This window comes from Varroa jacobsoni, unplaced genomic scaffold (assembly GCF_002532875.2).
Source record: "Varroa jacobsoni isolate VJ856 unplaced genomic scaffold, vjacob_1.0 scaffold_1059, whole genome shotgun sequence".
Lineage (NCBI taxonomy): Eukaryota > Metazoa > Arthropoda > Arachnida > Mesostigmata > Varroidae > Varroa > Varroa jacobsoni.
In genome coordinates, this window is record NW_019213961.1 from 5,834 (window position 1) to 19,078 (window position 13,245).

Genomic DNA, 13,245 nt, shown 5'->3' on the forward strand with positions numbered 1-13,245 from the left:
AAGAATCAAACCGAAACGTCAAAAAAAATCCAATTTCATCCTTTGACTTTCTGATCTCATTGTGCTTATCCACAGCTAAACAGTTTCCACTACTAATAACGTCTAACCAACCTTGCACTAAGCCTCCCATCACCCCCGACCTTCTCATGTTTCCATTGTTACGTTGACCCGTTCCATCTTCGCTGCCCCTGTCTCTGCGGCGTTCAGGCAAAGCAAAGCAAGGCAATGCATGTCCTCACGCTCCCTCAAGGCAGAATTCCTGCGAGAGGCGTTCCTCGAGTCGCAGCGGCCTTTTTGTTATTGTTGTTATTGTGGTCGACTGTTAGTTGAGCAGCTGCCCTGTTTCCGATGCTGGTGGCGGGAATCATTGACGTCCACGCTCTGTCCTCGGGTGCTTTTATCCACCACTCCTCCTCTGTTACACCCCTCTTGCTGCTCCTGATCTTGTTCTTGCCTTGTCCACTGAAGCGTGTAACCGATGTCATTAGTGTCCAGCACTAACGACCAACTTCTAGAGGCTATCAGACGCTACGCCGCACACTACATTCTCTTGGCTGACCAGCTGGACCAAGTCGACTGATCACGAGGCGGACATTGACTGACCAGCACGGGTATCCTTATTCCGACCGGTTTTAGCATAGCGGTTCATGACGTCGTGGGGGATAGGTAACCAAGGTATAGGGGCCCGATCAGCTACCAATGCCGATTGCGAGCAATGCAGAGAAGAAGATAAAGGAAAAAGGGGCAAAAAGGCGGAGAAGGCGAGGGATCCTCCAATGGTCTTCGAGGCGAACATCCGCGTTAACGTACAGAGCCACACTACAACACATAGATACGCATCCAACTAAGTCATTTTTGGGAAAAAAACAGGCAGCACGCCGATCTGCCAGAGGCAGCAGGATGAAGACAAAGACGGGTGCGTTAAGATTCTGTCAACCATGTTTGAGTCAACAGTGGATAGCGACCCTTTCTTTGGCGGGAGGGTTTGTTTGGCCGATACGCTCGGTTTGTCATGCTCAGGCCATATAGAAAGAAAGACAAAGTGACCTTGAAAACGAGTACTGTGTTTTATAAAAATGCAGACGATAGCAGCTGAGCGCATAAAGAAGGAGGCCAAAGGAGCACAAGGTGAAGGTGAAGGTTTGTAACAATGACGCGATGGAAGGCTAAGACGGAATATGGCGGAAAAAGTGGACAAGAGGCTACACGAGTAAGACACAAGCGGATATATGTAGCTATTATACATGTAGATATTTAATGACTGATATTTCAAATTTCAAACAAATAAAACAGGTTATTGACTTGATGACGCGATATTGCCCCTATAGTTTTAGTTGGACTTGACTGATCATATCCATCGTATCAACATTAAGGTTAAAAAAACAAGAGAAACTGATAAAATTACCTAAAACGATAATCTTGTCTTTTGCAGTTGTTTCCGAAAGCGGAATACTTTTAGCAATGTTTGTTTAAGGGTCTCATACTGCATATGCATGTCAGACAGAACTGTCCAATCGCTCTCCGCCTTTTCAGCGCCATGACAAATATCCATGATTAATAGAGAGCACTGGAGGTAAGTTTTCCTCTAAGGCCAACCAGAATTAGCAGCATGTCTGGGGCTTCGAAGCTTCAAGACGTTATATCAGCGAATGGTAATCAGGTGAGTAGCCCAGTATATCAGGCTTAATTGCAGCCCTGTTATATAATCTGTTTCGGTATCATCTTATTGGATACGATGATACAGTAGTATCATCTGTTTTTGATGAAATATAATCTACATCTATTACCAGTCTATTCTAAACTAATGGTGTCTGGAATACTTGCCAAGAAACCGCGAGTTTTTTGAGTTACTGGAACTGAATCGCAATCGAAAAAAGATCTTGGGGCATGCAACTCCCAGCCTGGAAAGCACTGCGATTCCCTTCGGGGCATTTGGCTTCTGAGATCTAATGATAGCTACCGAGAATTTTAACCAGAAATTAGTTTCAGTGAAAATGCACTGAAGTTTAGCAGGTACTGCACTCATAGGCAAGGCAAGAATCGAAAAATGTTTATCATTATTTACAACGAGCTACGAAAGGTTAACTTTTATCAATATGAAAATATTTTAATAAGAAATACAGACTATACATTGCTATATTGATTCATTTAAGTGGTGTGCTTACACTCTGATTGGAATATTACAATGTTGGCCGATTGTTTACGATTTTTTCCTTCCTTAAAGGTAAGTCTTTCCATTGTACATATCATTATTCAAAAAAAAAAATAAAATCATACTAAAATGATTACTTAAGCTGATTTTTTCTTAATTACATAAAGTGTTGCTTTTTTACATTAAATTACATAAAATATAGGCAAAAAATATTAGATCTTATTACGGACATAGTCTAGAAATGACCGTACTATATTTAGCCCTAAGTAATCGAGGTTAAAACGCATTAGTGATGAAAGAGGCCAATCATTTAGTTATGTTTAGTTGTTTTGCACGCTAGTGGAAGTACACCAATCAGCCACGTGCTGAATGCTACTCATATAAAATCTTTGTACTTAAATTCATTTTTGCGTTGTCTTTTTCAAGTTTTAAGTTCCACTCGACTCTTCCGTATCAAAGTTTTGTAGAGTCGGGTGAATGAAATTTCTACTATGACTTTTGATGAGGATACTTATCAGCCATCTAGTCCTGTTACAATTAATCTAATGGCAGAATTACCCATACTTCTTCCATTAAATTAAAGCACTTTTGTGCGAAGTTAACCTTACCATGAAGAAATTATGCCAAATTATGAATTAGCGCTAGTGCTTGAAAATACCTAGACAACACTCTTCCAATTATAGGCGTTCCAGTATAGAACCAAGGTGATGCTAAAAATATCAGGGACAATGAGTACTGTATTAAGCCTCACATACATCTGCAGATAATAAAAAATAATCTGCGTACAAGTTTATGAACTAATCACTACTCGCCATTCATTCTCTGAAGTTCGTGCTTTCACAGTATATGAGAAAAGAGGAAATTATTAGACTAGAAATGGAATTACTGTGGACCATTTATGGCAGCCACTATCGAACTCTAACCGATACATTACAATGTAACAAATCTGCTCATGGTTCATCTATTAGTCTCGAATAATCTTCGTTGTAAATACTGCGCGGAATAGAGGACTGTGCGTTCCCTGTTCATAGAGTATCACCGAACTCAATTCATTCATTATATTACATATATACGTTGCATGATGTATATACACTTGTACCAGTCATGCTGGCAATGCAAATTTCGGGGATTAAAATGTTCGGTAAAAAATACATCTAGCTTTTTCGGACATTTTGTTTTCAGTGACACTTCTGTGATATGGATATTATCAGAGTTCAAGCTGACAAGGTTGTATAGCCAGCTAATCAGCCATGTTTGTTACTACAACGATAGAACGAAGTCTGCCGCAAACAGCTGTTAAGTCCACCAGCGCGACTGCGGCGGACTTTCGACAGTCAGCTCTCAAAACCAGATGTATAAGGTAATTTTGCGAAGCTATCGAGTCTTTCTCGGGCGCTCAATTAATTCCCGATGACAATGTCAAGGCTACGAATGAAGACATTCACCAAAACAGAGCTAGAATGGTCTCAGTATTTGGACGTGGCACGACGTCAGTATCCCTCACAAAGAACAGTTCAGCAATTTGTAGTCAAAACTTCTCGAATGCCAATTCTGGTAAAGTTCACAAGTTCCTTAATGGTACAGGCAGTTTTGAAACAGATACCATTCCGAAAGAAAGCACCGACAAAGTGTCGGACAGCATTTACACACAATTCGCACATGATACACAGTGCGCAAGACCGGAGTTTACGAAGAATCCTCAGCCCGGAATTGTTCCAGATTCAGGTTCCGTCACTTCAAATGAGTTCGCAGCAACGCCCCTGGGTAAACCACCCGCTCTTCAGGTCACTGGCCTTACCACGATGCTGTTGTGCGTTCTTGCCGTTTCAATTACCATAGTCGGCCTTCTAGTGATTCTTGCTCTGCAGGGTATGTGGCCATTTAATTATATGTAAGTGTATTTAACAGATGAATTTGTGTCGCCCCTTAATAGAATGTAGCTTGTGGTTTTGTAAGTTCGATGTGGTTTGTATGAGCAACGTGAAGGTTTCGGAAAAACAAGGTACGCAAAGTCACGGCTATCGGAATATCGTAAGGTGATATGCACAACATAAATACGTAAGGTGTTTTCGAAGATTTTGCCTTACGATATGGCGTAGCGGTAAGTTTTATTTACCGGTTTGGCGAAATGAGTGAATCTGCTGGAAGAGAGAAAACCCTTGAAAGAGTTATTCGTAGCCCAGGTAACTGAGTTACCGGAAGATGACTAAGACCAGGAAATACTGAAAGCTCTCTGTGTAGCTATATGACATGCTAGAAAATAACATATTGATGTCCGCAACCTGCCCGAACAAATCCTCAACGAACCTAACAATATATACTTCGATATTCGAACAACTTACTAAAATTTGGGCGTTCGATTACACAAACCAGTAGATACACAATGTGTCGTGTGTGCCAAACAGCGACTGCAGATATACAACAATACTGCATACGTAGCACCTTGTAGTAAAATCATTCCATAAAAACGACCGTTTTTAAAAGAACAGGACAAACTAGCTTCGCCATTTGCAAGCGCACCGACGAGCTAAAGGGCGACTCAGCTGACCAGTGTTCTAAATGGTATCGACAACCTGCTACAGAACGGCGATAATCGTGGCGGACGATGTCATACTTTTTGAACCGCGCGAGGGGTCGTGACATGCCGGTTCGTCCTTCCACACTCCATCGAAGCGGAATCGGTCAGCTCTGCAACTGCACAGAAATCTGGGTTTGGGTTGCTCATTTTCATTTTGTTGGCGGTGAACCGTTCACAGTCCTTTATTTTGTTTGACTCGAACTGTCGGCTCAGTTCCTCAAGAAATAGTGATGTTTCTCAGATGTAGTAGGCGAGCCAATTTCTAGCTGAAACATGGAATACTACGAAGCGGATGGATGGCTTCATATTGCTGTAGAGTATCCACTTAAGGTATTCCCATCTTAACGGCAGCTCGTAAGACCCATAAAGTGCGACTTTAAAATCAAAAAAGGCTAGCTCCGCATTTATATAAGCCTTTGATCGTTGCAATTTTCAGCTGTGCCTGTTCACTGGTGAGTAAAGGAACTTCACGTTTTGCACTACCCAGCCGAAGTGAATGTGGAGGTCAATGAATATGGTCTACACCGCCAACCAGGTCTTGAAGCGAACTGTTGAGGGTGTGCTGCATAAAAATCGAAGTAGTGAAGTGACTGGAACACTGCGATCTAAAACTGCCATTCCTGGGGACGATACTTACAAACTCGAGGTATTACAAGGGGCTCGCGTGTGAGGTATTGTAAGGAGTTAGGAAAATAGCTTATATAAAACCGGGTGATGTCTCAGACTAAAAGTTCCCTAACGTGCAAATGTTCCAAAATACAGTGAAGATTCAGATGGCACTGAATGTAAGTAAGAAAAGGAATTCGTGAAGTAGTATACATTGTTGAAAAATGTTTATATTTTTCACAAAAACTGCAACAATTGTTTTCTGTTGATGCCCCGAGATCAGTGTTGAGATCGAACTTGTACTAGAGATCACTAGCAATAAAATAATTAAGCAGCGTTTTATATACATATATATACTTATAGAAAGAGAGAGAGAGAAACTTACTCTAATATATTATTACATATACATATGTATATTACATAGAAAATCTATTTTCTTCGTTAATTAACTTTTATAGGTTAAATTGCATAAATAGGTTAAACTATGAAGTACATTTTACAACGTTTACGAGCCATTATTTTTTTCCACAAATGTTTGCTCTTGTCTTAGCGACAATTACATTCGAGTGATCTGCAAATCGACCCAGGCAGACCAGTCCCACAGAAAGCGTCCGTTGACTTGCTTCCTATCGTTCGGTTTGTACGAAAACACCATTTTCGCGTGTAGCAAAGCCTACATTTCACCACTTAACCACAACCCACATAGAGATTGAAAGTTGACGAAAACATAGCCGAAAATGCCACTTTCATAGGGCCAACGAGATAAGTTATAAATTAAAAAAGTAAATTGATTGTGCTTGTTGTAATTCTCGGAAATAAATTTTTAGCCGCTCTGCGTAAATGCAACGAAGACATTATACTGAATGTATCGTACTCGAAAGCTTAATGATTGTCTAAGTCGGTCTGAATTTTCTTTGGGCCTTCATAAGCGCTACTTTACGTTTGTCCTCCTCAAACTTCCGTCTGAGTTCTTGCAGTTTATCTAGTTTAGTACGTTTTGCTTGAAACGCATAGAAATTGTCGAGTTTCATCTTGGAGTCCTTGGCTTTCTCTCTTTCAAGCACACGGTTCTGTATTGCTTCTGTTCTTGGAATGACCGGGCGTTTACTGTAACCGAATCCAGTCAGCAAATTAGCACCGCACGGTTTGACTAAACTCCATTCTCTACTTTGCATTTTTATTAGTATCAACTTATCAATTTTTTCAATGGACACATCGATATTTACAATACTTACAGGAAAATTGCATCGAAAAAATGTATCTCTCAGCCTACAATAAAACACAACCTAAAAGTTATAACTCGCATTTGATTTGGTATCGATTTATAAAATACACTCGATATTTAATGAAAAAAGTACGCAAAGGGTGCTTATAAACCACTTCTCCACGTGTCTGTTTACGCACCTGTGTTTTGTGACCGTTACCCAACCGTCCTCGTCAGGTTCTTCAAGTGCTTTTGCTTTCCGCTTCTCGTCCTCCAGGCGCTGTTTATACTCAGCGATTGCATGAGCCACTGTTTCTTCTAGCTCATGAGGCGGAACATATCGACGAGCGTATTCATCCGTCCACCTTCGCAATCCTACCATTTCCGTGCCACGATCCTTGGAAATGACCGTTTCGCCACGCCCTCGGCGCGTCATTATCTGTGTGAGCATCATCCAGACCAGTTATCATCCCCCTCAAAGTAATACTCACCACAACTGAAGTCGTTTTGAAATGATGCTGACTTCATATATAATTAACAATGCACTTTTGTAAATTAGAAGCATAGAAAGTAATTACAAGAGGCCACGAATTCGGCGTGTATTGATAAGCAGCCAATGCGCAATCGTTGAGTTAACAAAGTACCAAAATCCAGCTTAGTTACCTGGGTAACCTCGACTTTGTCTTTGAAGACAGCGTAGGCAACACGGAAGCCGCAGTAGGCTAATAATTCGTCGTTGTTCATTGGCTTGTGAGGGCCTGCTTCAGCTTGTATAAACAACTGTTCAGGCTCAGACGGGTAGAGTAGATAAAGAATCTAACAGAGGCAGGAAATGTATTCAATAATTTACTCTTGTATTCTGCGAATATGCCTTCTCTACAAGAAAAAAAACAAACGAAATAAAAAATGTGTCGACAGGCAGCAAGAAAGGTTTCGGAATTGAAATGATACACTGATGAGCGCTGCCGCTGTTCGAAAATATAGATAAAAACTGCTGGTTCTAGTTTACGAGGCTACCATGAATTCGTTTTTCTTAAAGGAGAATAACCATACTACCGATAACGTTTCTGTAGCCTTTTTCAGGAAATTTTCATATAAACATAATTTTTTCTTGTATACCCATTCCAGTTCAAATACGAATCGTAAGTCTACTAGCGGTACTTACGTCTTTAGTCATCATCCATGGAGGTATATTGGCTATAAATAACGTTCTTCCGCGGGGCCTATGGACTTTGTCATTTCCTATCGTAGTGTCGACTTTTATGAACACTTCATGGACACCCGGAAGTCGTGAACTGAATTTCACGGGAATGACATTATAGTCATCAGCTTTAGACATGGCTTCTTAATTTACTTTCCTTTCCCTCTCTGAAATTCGTTAATAGGTACTCTTTATTTGTATTCAGTAAAACTAGCTAATAACGACATCCACAACCACACTGTTAAATTCGCTGCGCTTCATACGTTTCGTAAAAACCCTGGCGTGAGAAAGGCGCATATCTGTATTCGACGTAGTAGGAAAACTTGGGACAATGTGGAAGTTCAGAAATCTAGGAGCATGTTATACACCAATGTTCCAATATTCCTATATTGGCCAAAAAAACATGTGTGTTTAGTATTGATTTATAGATTTTATGAAAGGCATTAGTTCAAAACTGAGACCGAAAAATCTGCGTATTTAAAAAAACCTCATAACGAGTGGCGCCTGTTTAAGCTGATAAGGAACCGGCAAATACTTCTCTAATAACACTGAAATAGATGGGAATATACATATATAACATGCACATCTCATCCAATAAACCTAGTTCCAAATCCGGTATTATTAGGTATGTTATCAAACGTTAGTTTTTAGCATAAAACGCAAGGTGTTTGCATTTACGTACATTTTTTACCTAAGCATCTAAAACCGGTCCATAGTATAAAATGTTTGTTGTTGAAGATTGTAATTGGGTCTTTGATACAGTGTAAGAGTACAAGCACCATACTGCGTATTTTTCAAATATAAGGGTTATTAATATTTTTATATAATATACAGTAAATATCTCACCTATTTATTTATTTGTATACGGTAAGAACTTGATGTGGAATTCGCACGTTTAACAAATTTGGAATTTTGTCGCTTTCTGATTTCTAAGTTAATTAAATTGAATGAGTATACTTATGAAACAGAACCGCTTCGTTAATTTACAAACGTATTTTGGCGTCACTGATTACAACATAAACACAACTTAACAATTCGAACGACGACCATAGATTTGCACACGATCTCAAGAATAGTGACGTTCGGTTCAGCTCAAAACATTCAATTTCTTATAACAAAAGTCAGCTAGCGCACGTGTAATCAGTGTGTTTTTATTTTGTTTCGAAATTATGATCCTACTCCGATGTTTTCGAAATCGCCATAAAGCATAGCAACCCTTCGTTTTTCGAATTAGTCGAGGCGCGGAACCACTATGCAAAATAATACATTGCCTAGAAAGACCTTACAGTGGTTATAACCTATTAAGTGTACAAACCCGCCTAAGTTATTTTAGATTATGTACAAGCTTACAATTGGCTTTATGAGCAAGCAAGATAAATGGTTCGCTTTTAAATGTTAAAATTAATATCTAATCGAGGCATCCTTACCATGCGATTAGTTGGGCGAGTAAAACCATTGCTATGCGGACCAAAGAACGGCAACGCTTGACATGCAACCGTTGTCTAAACGCTAGAGCTAAGAAATTTCGCCTGCAACAGTTGCAGTATCAGCAGAAAAAAGCGTGAAATGAGAGGTGAGGTGAGCATTCATAACAGATGAATGTAATTTGTTTGTACTCTTAGTGTGACAATAATATACATACACTCTTTGCAAGCCTTCGAAGCAAGCGTTTTAAGCTCATTTGCATCGAAACACGACTAGCGTATATTACTTTAGCTCCAGTTTTTTGTTTAAGCTGTCAAAACTTACATTTGTTCAATGTAAATTCAGACCAAACAAAAAAATAATTTCTTAAAAACTTTGGTTTCTTAACATTGAAACAAGTCGTGGTTTTGTTCATAGAAAATGACGTAATCGGTGACGAATAATTTAAAACCGTGAGAATCATTCACTTTAAGAAAAGCTGTTGTTAGAGGTCAGTCGTGTTTTAAAATTAAAAGCAATGAGGTGAATTCAAACCAAACATTTTTTTATTGACCAAGATAGCTGGGCACGTGTGCCATAAAGCGTAAGTTGAACGTCAGCTTTCTAAAGCAAATATCCTTAGACCAGACTTCTGTCCCGTACTTCTTTAAGCAAAAAATTAATCAATTTTCCAAGCAAAGAACTAATTTTCACAGCACGTCAGTACTTTTTCTCCACGATGTACAACCTACACAAATAAACACGGTATAACAACTGCTCGTCAAGGGTGTCTCCTCTTCAAATTGAATTAAGAGGACAATTGTATAATCTATACAACACTAAGCAGATTACGAGCATAGCATTCAACGATGTAAAATCATCTATCCGTGACCAACTATTTCCACAGCTTATTCCCAGTGATAGTACAGGAATAAGGTGGTTGTCTACCAAATTTGAAGTCGCGCGCCCGTCGAGATTCGAAACAAGGTGAAAGCATACTTTGTTTCGTGGAAGGTAAAGCATCTAAAGCGATGTATGACGAGTTAGATATCTGACGTAAATTCTGAAACTTTTGTAGCCTACTCTAATAGGAAACAACACTCCAGTTGTTTTTTCAGTATAATTCATATAAATTTGGTTTTGCGATGAATTAGAAAACACTTACGCACGTTATAATGTCAAGCATCGTGTAATCCGTATCTGATAAAAAAGACTATCAAAATTTTTGTACAAGCATCCATTCATCAGAGGAATTTTTAATTTATGCTTTTAAGTTAATTGATTAGAAATAGAGTATCACAGACGGCACCTGTTATCAAAAATGAAAGCTGTCATTTACAATATACAATTTCAGTCTCACAGATATGAATGGGTAGCTAGATTTATCAAGGTCTCTGAACATTATATATATATATATATATATAATGTATAATATATATATATATAATCTGTTTATGGTAGTAAAAAACTAGTTTAAAAGATTGCAATTATTGCTCGTACAATAAATATGATGCCTAAAAAACGGCACCAGTGTTCTTTTCACTGGTGGCTCTTCATTTGGTGGTTCATTTGCCTGGGCCATCCACAGATGTACAATCAAATAGGTTACCATTAAGCTGAGCATCTGCACACAGATTCGGTTAGTGAAAAACTGAATGTCAACACATTTTCGTAGCTCTAAATATCTGTTAGTCAAACCCTCTCTCATTACTGGCTTATTCCGATAAATGATTGAAAATTAGAGGTAAAAATGGCTGACTTAATGATGATGTTGTTTAGTCCGTTGATTCATATACACCAAACGAAACTCTAGAGAAAGAAGTTTGCAAACACTATGAGTGTGTCAGTCCTACGAAGACCTATTGAACGGATGTATTTAAAGATGCCGCTATACAGGTATTTTACTATTCTATACATTTGATATTAAGATTTTTGATACATTGGTCTGGTTGGATACTGTGCGACTCAATTTTGATCTCGATGTTTTTAAAACGTTCGGCAGTCATTTCTGTTTCTTCTGGGAAAAGCGCATATCGGCTCTTAAACCGACATGAAAAACGCGTAAGCTGAAGCAGTGAAAAAGATGCAAGATCCTGACCAAAAAAGCAAGAATAACAGGATGCCTACTGCGTTGACCGGATTCCAGCCGCATACATGTTAATTATCTGAAACAGAAAAAGATTGGTTCCGCTTACATTGACATATTTGACGGCAAACTGGATTTTGATGAAAATTCAGTTTTCCCGCCACTGACAAATCAAAATTCTTTCCTTATGCTGCTCCAAAAGAACAGAATAGGATGAAATGAAATCAAATATGTATACATCATCGAGAAAATTGGATGCCACTGACTACCTAATCTATTATTAAACGAACTCAGTAAGCCAAATGCATAGCGTGCCGCTGTAATGTAGGACGCACCGAAATAATGCCGTCAGCTATCCATTAACTGACCTGCAGCGGATGATAATCGGATGCAATGCTATATTACTTGACATATTACAAGATCCGCATCTGTTACCGTGAATGAAAATATATTGATACTATATTTCATTAATTCACATGTCCTTCAAAGCTATGTCTGCTTGTACTCCATCGAAGTTCAGTTATCATGCCGTCCGCCAGATGTAGCGAATAAATTTAGTTCTTTGTCAATCAAGCCATGCATATTTAAACCTCATATAAACAACACCAAGGAAAATTTGCCCTTACGTTTGCGTACGCTCTGACGATGTTTCGTAATAACGGACACTACTACCCGAAATACGTTTTTCCGTATAATTAAAACTAAGTATTTCTATAATATATTTTCACGTTTGTCGTATGATAAACAACCATATAGATACTTAGCAAATGGTAACAATATCTAGTAGGCAAACAGCAAAACCATTGCACCGTCATGGTAATCATACCTAGGCCTATATTTGGTGAATATTAGGTAAATTGCGCGCCGCAGATTACATATTTGTCTCTTGGTCGGTGCCTTATAGATACACATGCGTTATCACTGAGGTGGCATAGATCATGAACTGAGCATGGATAAAAAAAAAAAGCAAATGGTAAAACGCCTAGAAAACTCGATGCAATAAAATAGTAAAGAACACGGCAGGTCATTATTACTATATTTGATAACGTTATAATAGAGCACAATGAAACAGCTCAAGCGGCTATGCCATGAACAGAACATATTTGCGGAAATTTCCATTCGTTCATATGAAGCCTAACGGCACGAGCTAGACATTTGTGTAAGGGAAAAAGAACCTACTACGTCCTATTATTATGAAACGCAATATAAAGTTCTTCTGTGAAAACGGCCTAACGTACAACGAAGTCTAAAGGTTAAAGCTATTATATCCGTTTTATGTACATATTAGATTATAATTTATCCTTAAATATAAAATAAATAATGTTCGTATGATGTAGTCCTACATAATGTAAAAATCGATTCTGATGATTCGCTCTTTGAAAGTTCTTAACTGAAAAATCGCGCTTTAGAAAACTCAATTTTATATTGAAAACAATAATAAACTATTTAGATTAGTTAAAATAGCTTTTAATTTGTTTATCAAATAAGTAAGGCTAACGGCATATTGAGCCACGCCAGTGCGCACATTGTCGGCTTCTGAGAAGCACCGTTGAAGAGTTGGTGTTGCGTGCTTTCAGTCCCTGTATCCAAAACGATCAACCAGATGAAAAATCGTTTTGTTTATTCAATGTAGGAAAATGCCAAAAGTCTACATCTAGCAAGGTAATCGTGCATTGTCACAATCCATTCAAACCAGAATGGCGGGATTCAATTTTCAGTGATGCAACGAATGGGCTAACGCCAAACTAATCTCGTCCCCTAAATATTAAATACGGTAATTTTATATATTCCGTTGCGTTGACTGATACGTTGAAAACACTATATTTTAACTGTATACATTACTGCAGTACATTTATTTTGGTCATCGCTTAATACTACTTACGAGAAACGCAGATTCCAACTTTTTACTATCTATGCTACACTTGGACATATATAGTTCAGGTTTGGCTAAATCAGATGGATACTCATATACTTCTTTTGATAATATATAATAACTTATTAAAAAATCTTCATA

The 13,245-nt window shown here is 38.5% G+C and overlaps 2 protein-coding genes and 1 long non-coding RNA gene across 5 annotated transcripts in view; 2 read left to right on the forward strand and 1 right to left on the reverse strand.

Moving 5' to 3' along the window:
* Nucleotides 1-503: 503 nt before the first annotated feature.
* Nucleotides 504-5,406, forward strand: LOC111266150 (uncharacterized). 3 transcript variants are annotated; one of them, XR_002683900.2, is made up of 2 exons: nucleotides 504-4,862; nucleotides 5,167-5,406. XR_002683900.2 is itself a non-coding variant. In XM_022843351.2 (2 exons), the coding sequence occupies exons 1-2, from the start codon at nucleotides 3,613-3,615 to the stop codon at nucleotides 5,184-5,186; spliced, it is 429 nt and encodes a 142-aa protein (XP_022699086.1). In that variant the 5' UTR covers nucleotides 510-3,612; the 3' UTR covers nucleotides 5,187-5,406. The 3 variants fall into 3 exon arrangements, 1 of the variants encoding a protein (XP_022699086.1); XR_002683901.2 differs by having other exon boundaries at nucleotides 504-4,833; XM_022843351.2 differs by having other exon boundaries at nucleotides 510-4,021.
* Nucleotides 5,407-5,532: 126 nt separating this feature from the next.
* On the reverse strand, nucleotides 5,533-8,901 carry LOC111266149 (ribosomal RNA-processing protein 7 homolog A). Its single transcript, XM_022843350.2, has 5 exons — nucleotides 8,588-8,901; nucleotides 7,706-7,908; nucleotides 7,204-7,356; nucleotides 6,741-6,979; nucleotides 5,533-6,443 (listed from the first exon to the last, which is right to left on the reverse strand). Exons 2-5 carry the CDS (start codon nucleotides 7,877-7,879, stop codon nucleotides 6,230-6,232), a joined length of 780 nt encoding a protein of 259 aa, XP_022699085.1. The 5' UTR covers nucleotides 7,880-7,908; nucleotides 8,588-8,901; the 3' UTR covers nucleotides 5,533-6,229.
* A 47-nt stretch (nucleotides 8,902-8,948) lies between these two features.
* LOC147752722 (uncharacterized) overlaps nucleotides 8,949-13,245 on the forward strand; it is a 6,248-nt gene continuing 1,951 nt past the window's right edge. The window contains exon 1 of the long non-coding RNA XR_002683902.2: nucleotides 8,949-9,319. This is a non-coding gene — a long non-coding RNA (uncharacterized LOC147752722). The remainder of the gene's footprint in view (nucleotides 9,320-13,245) is intronic.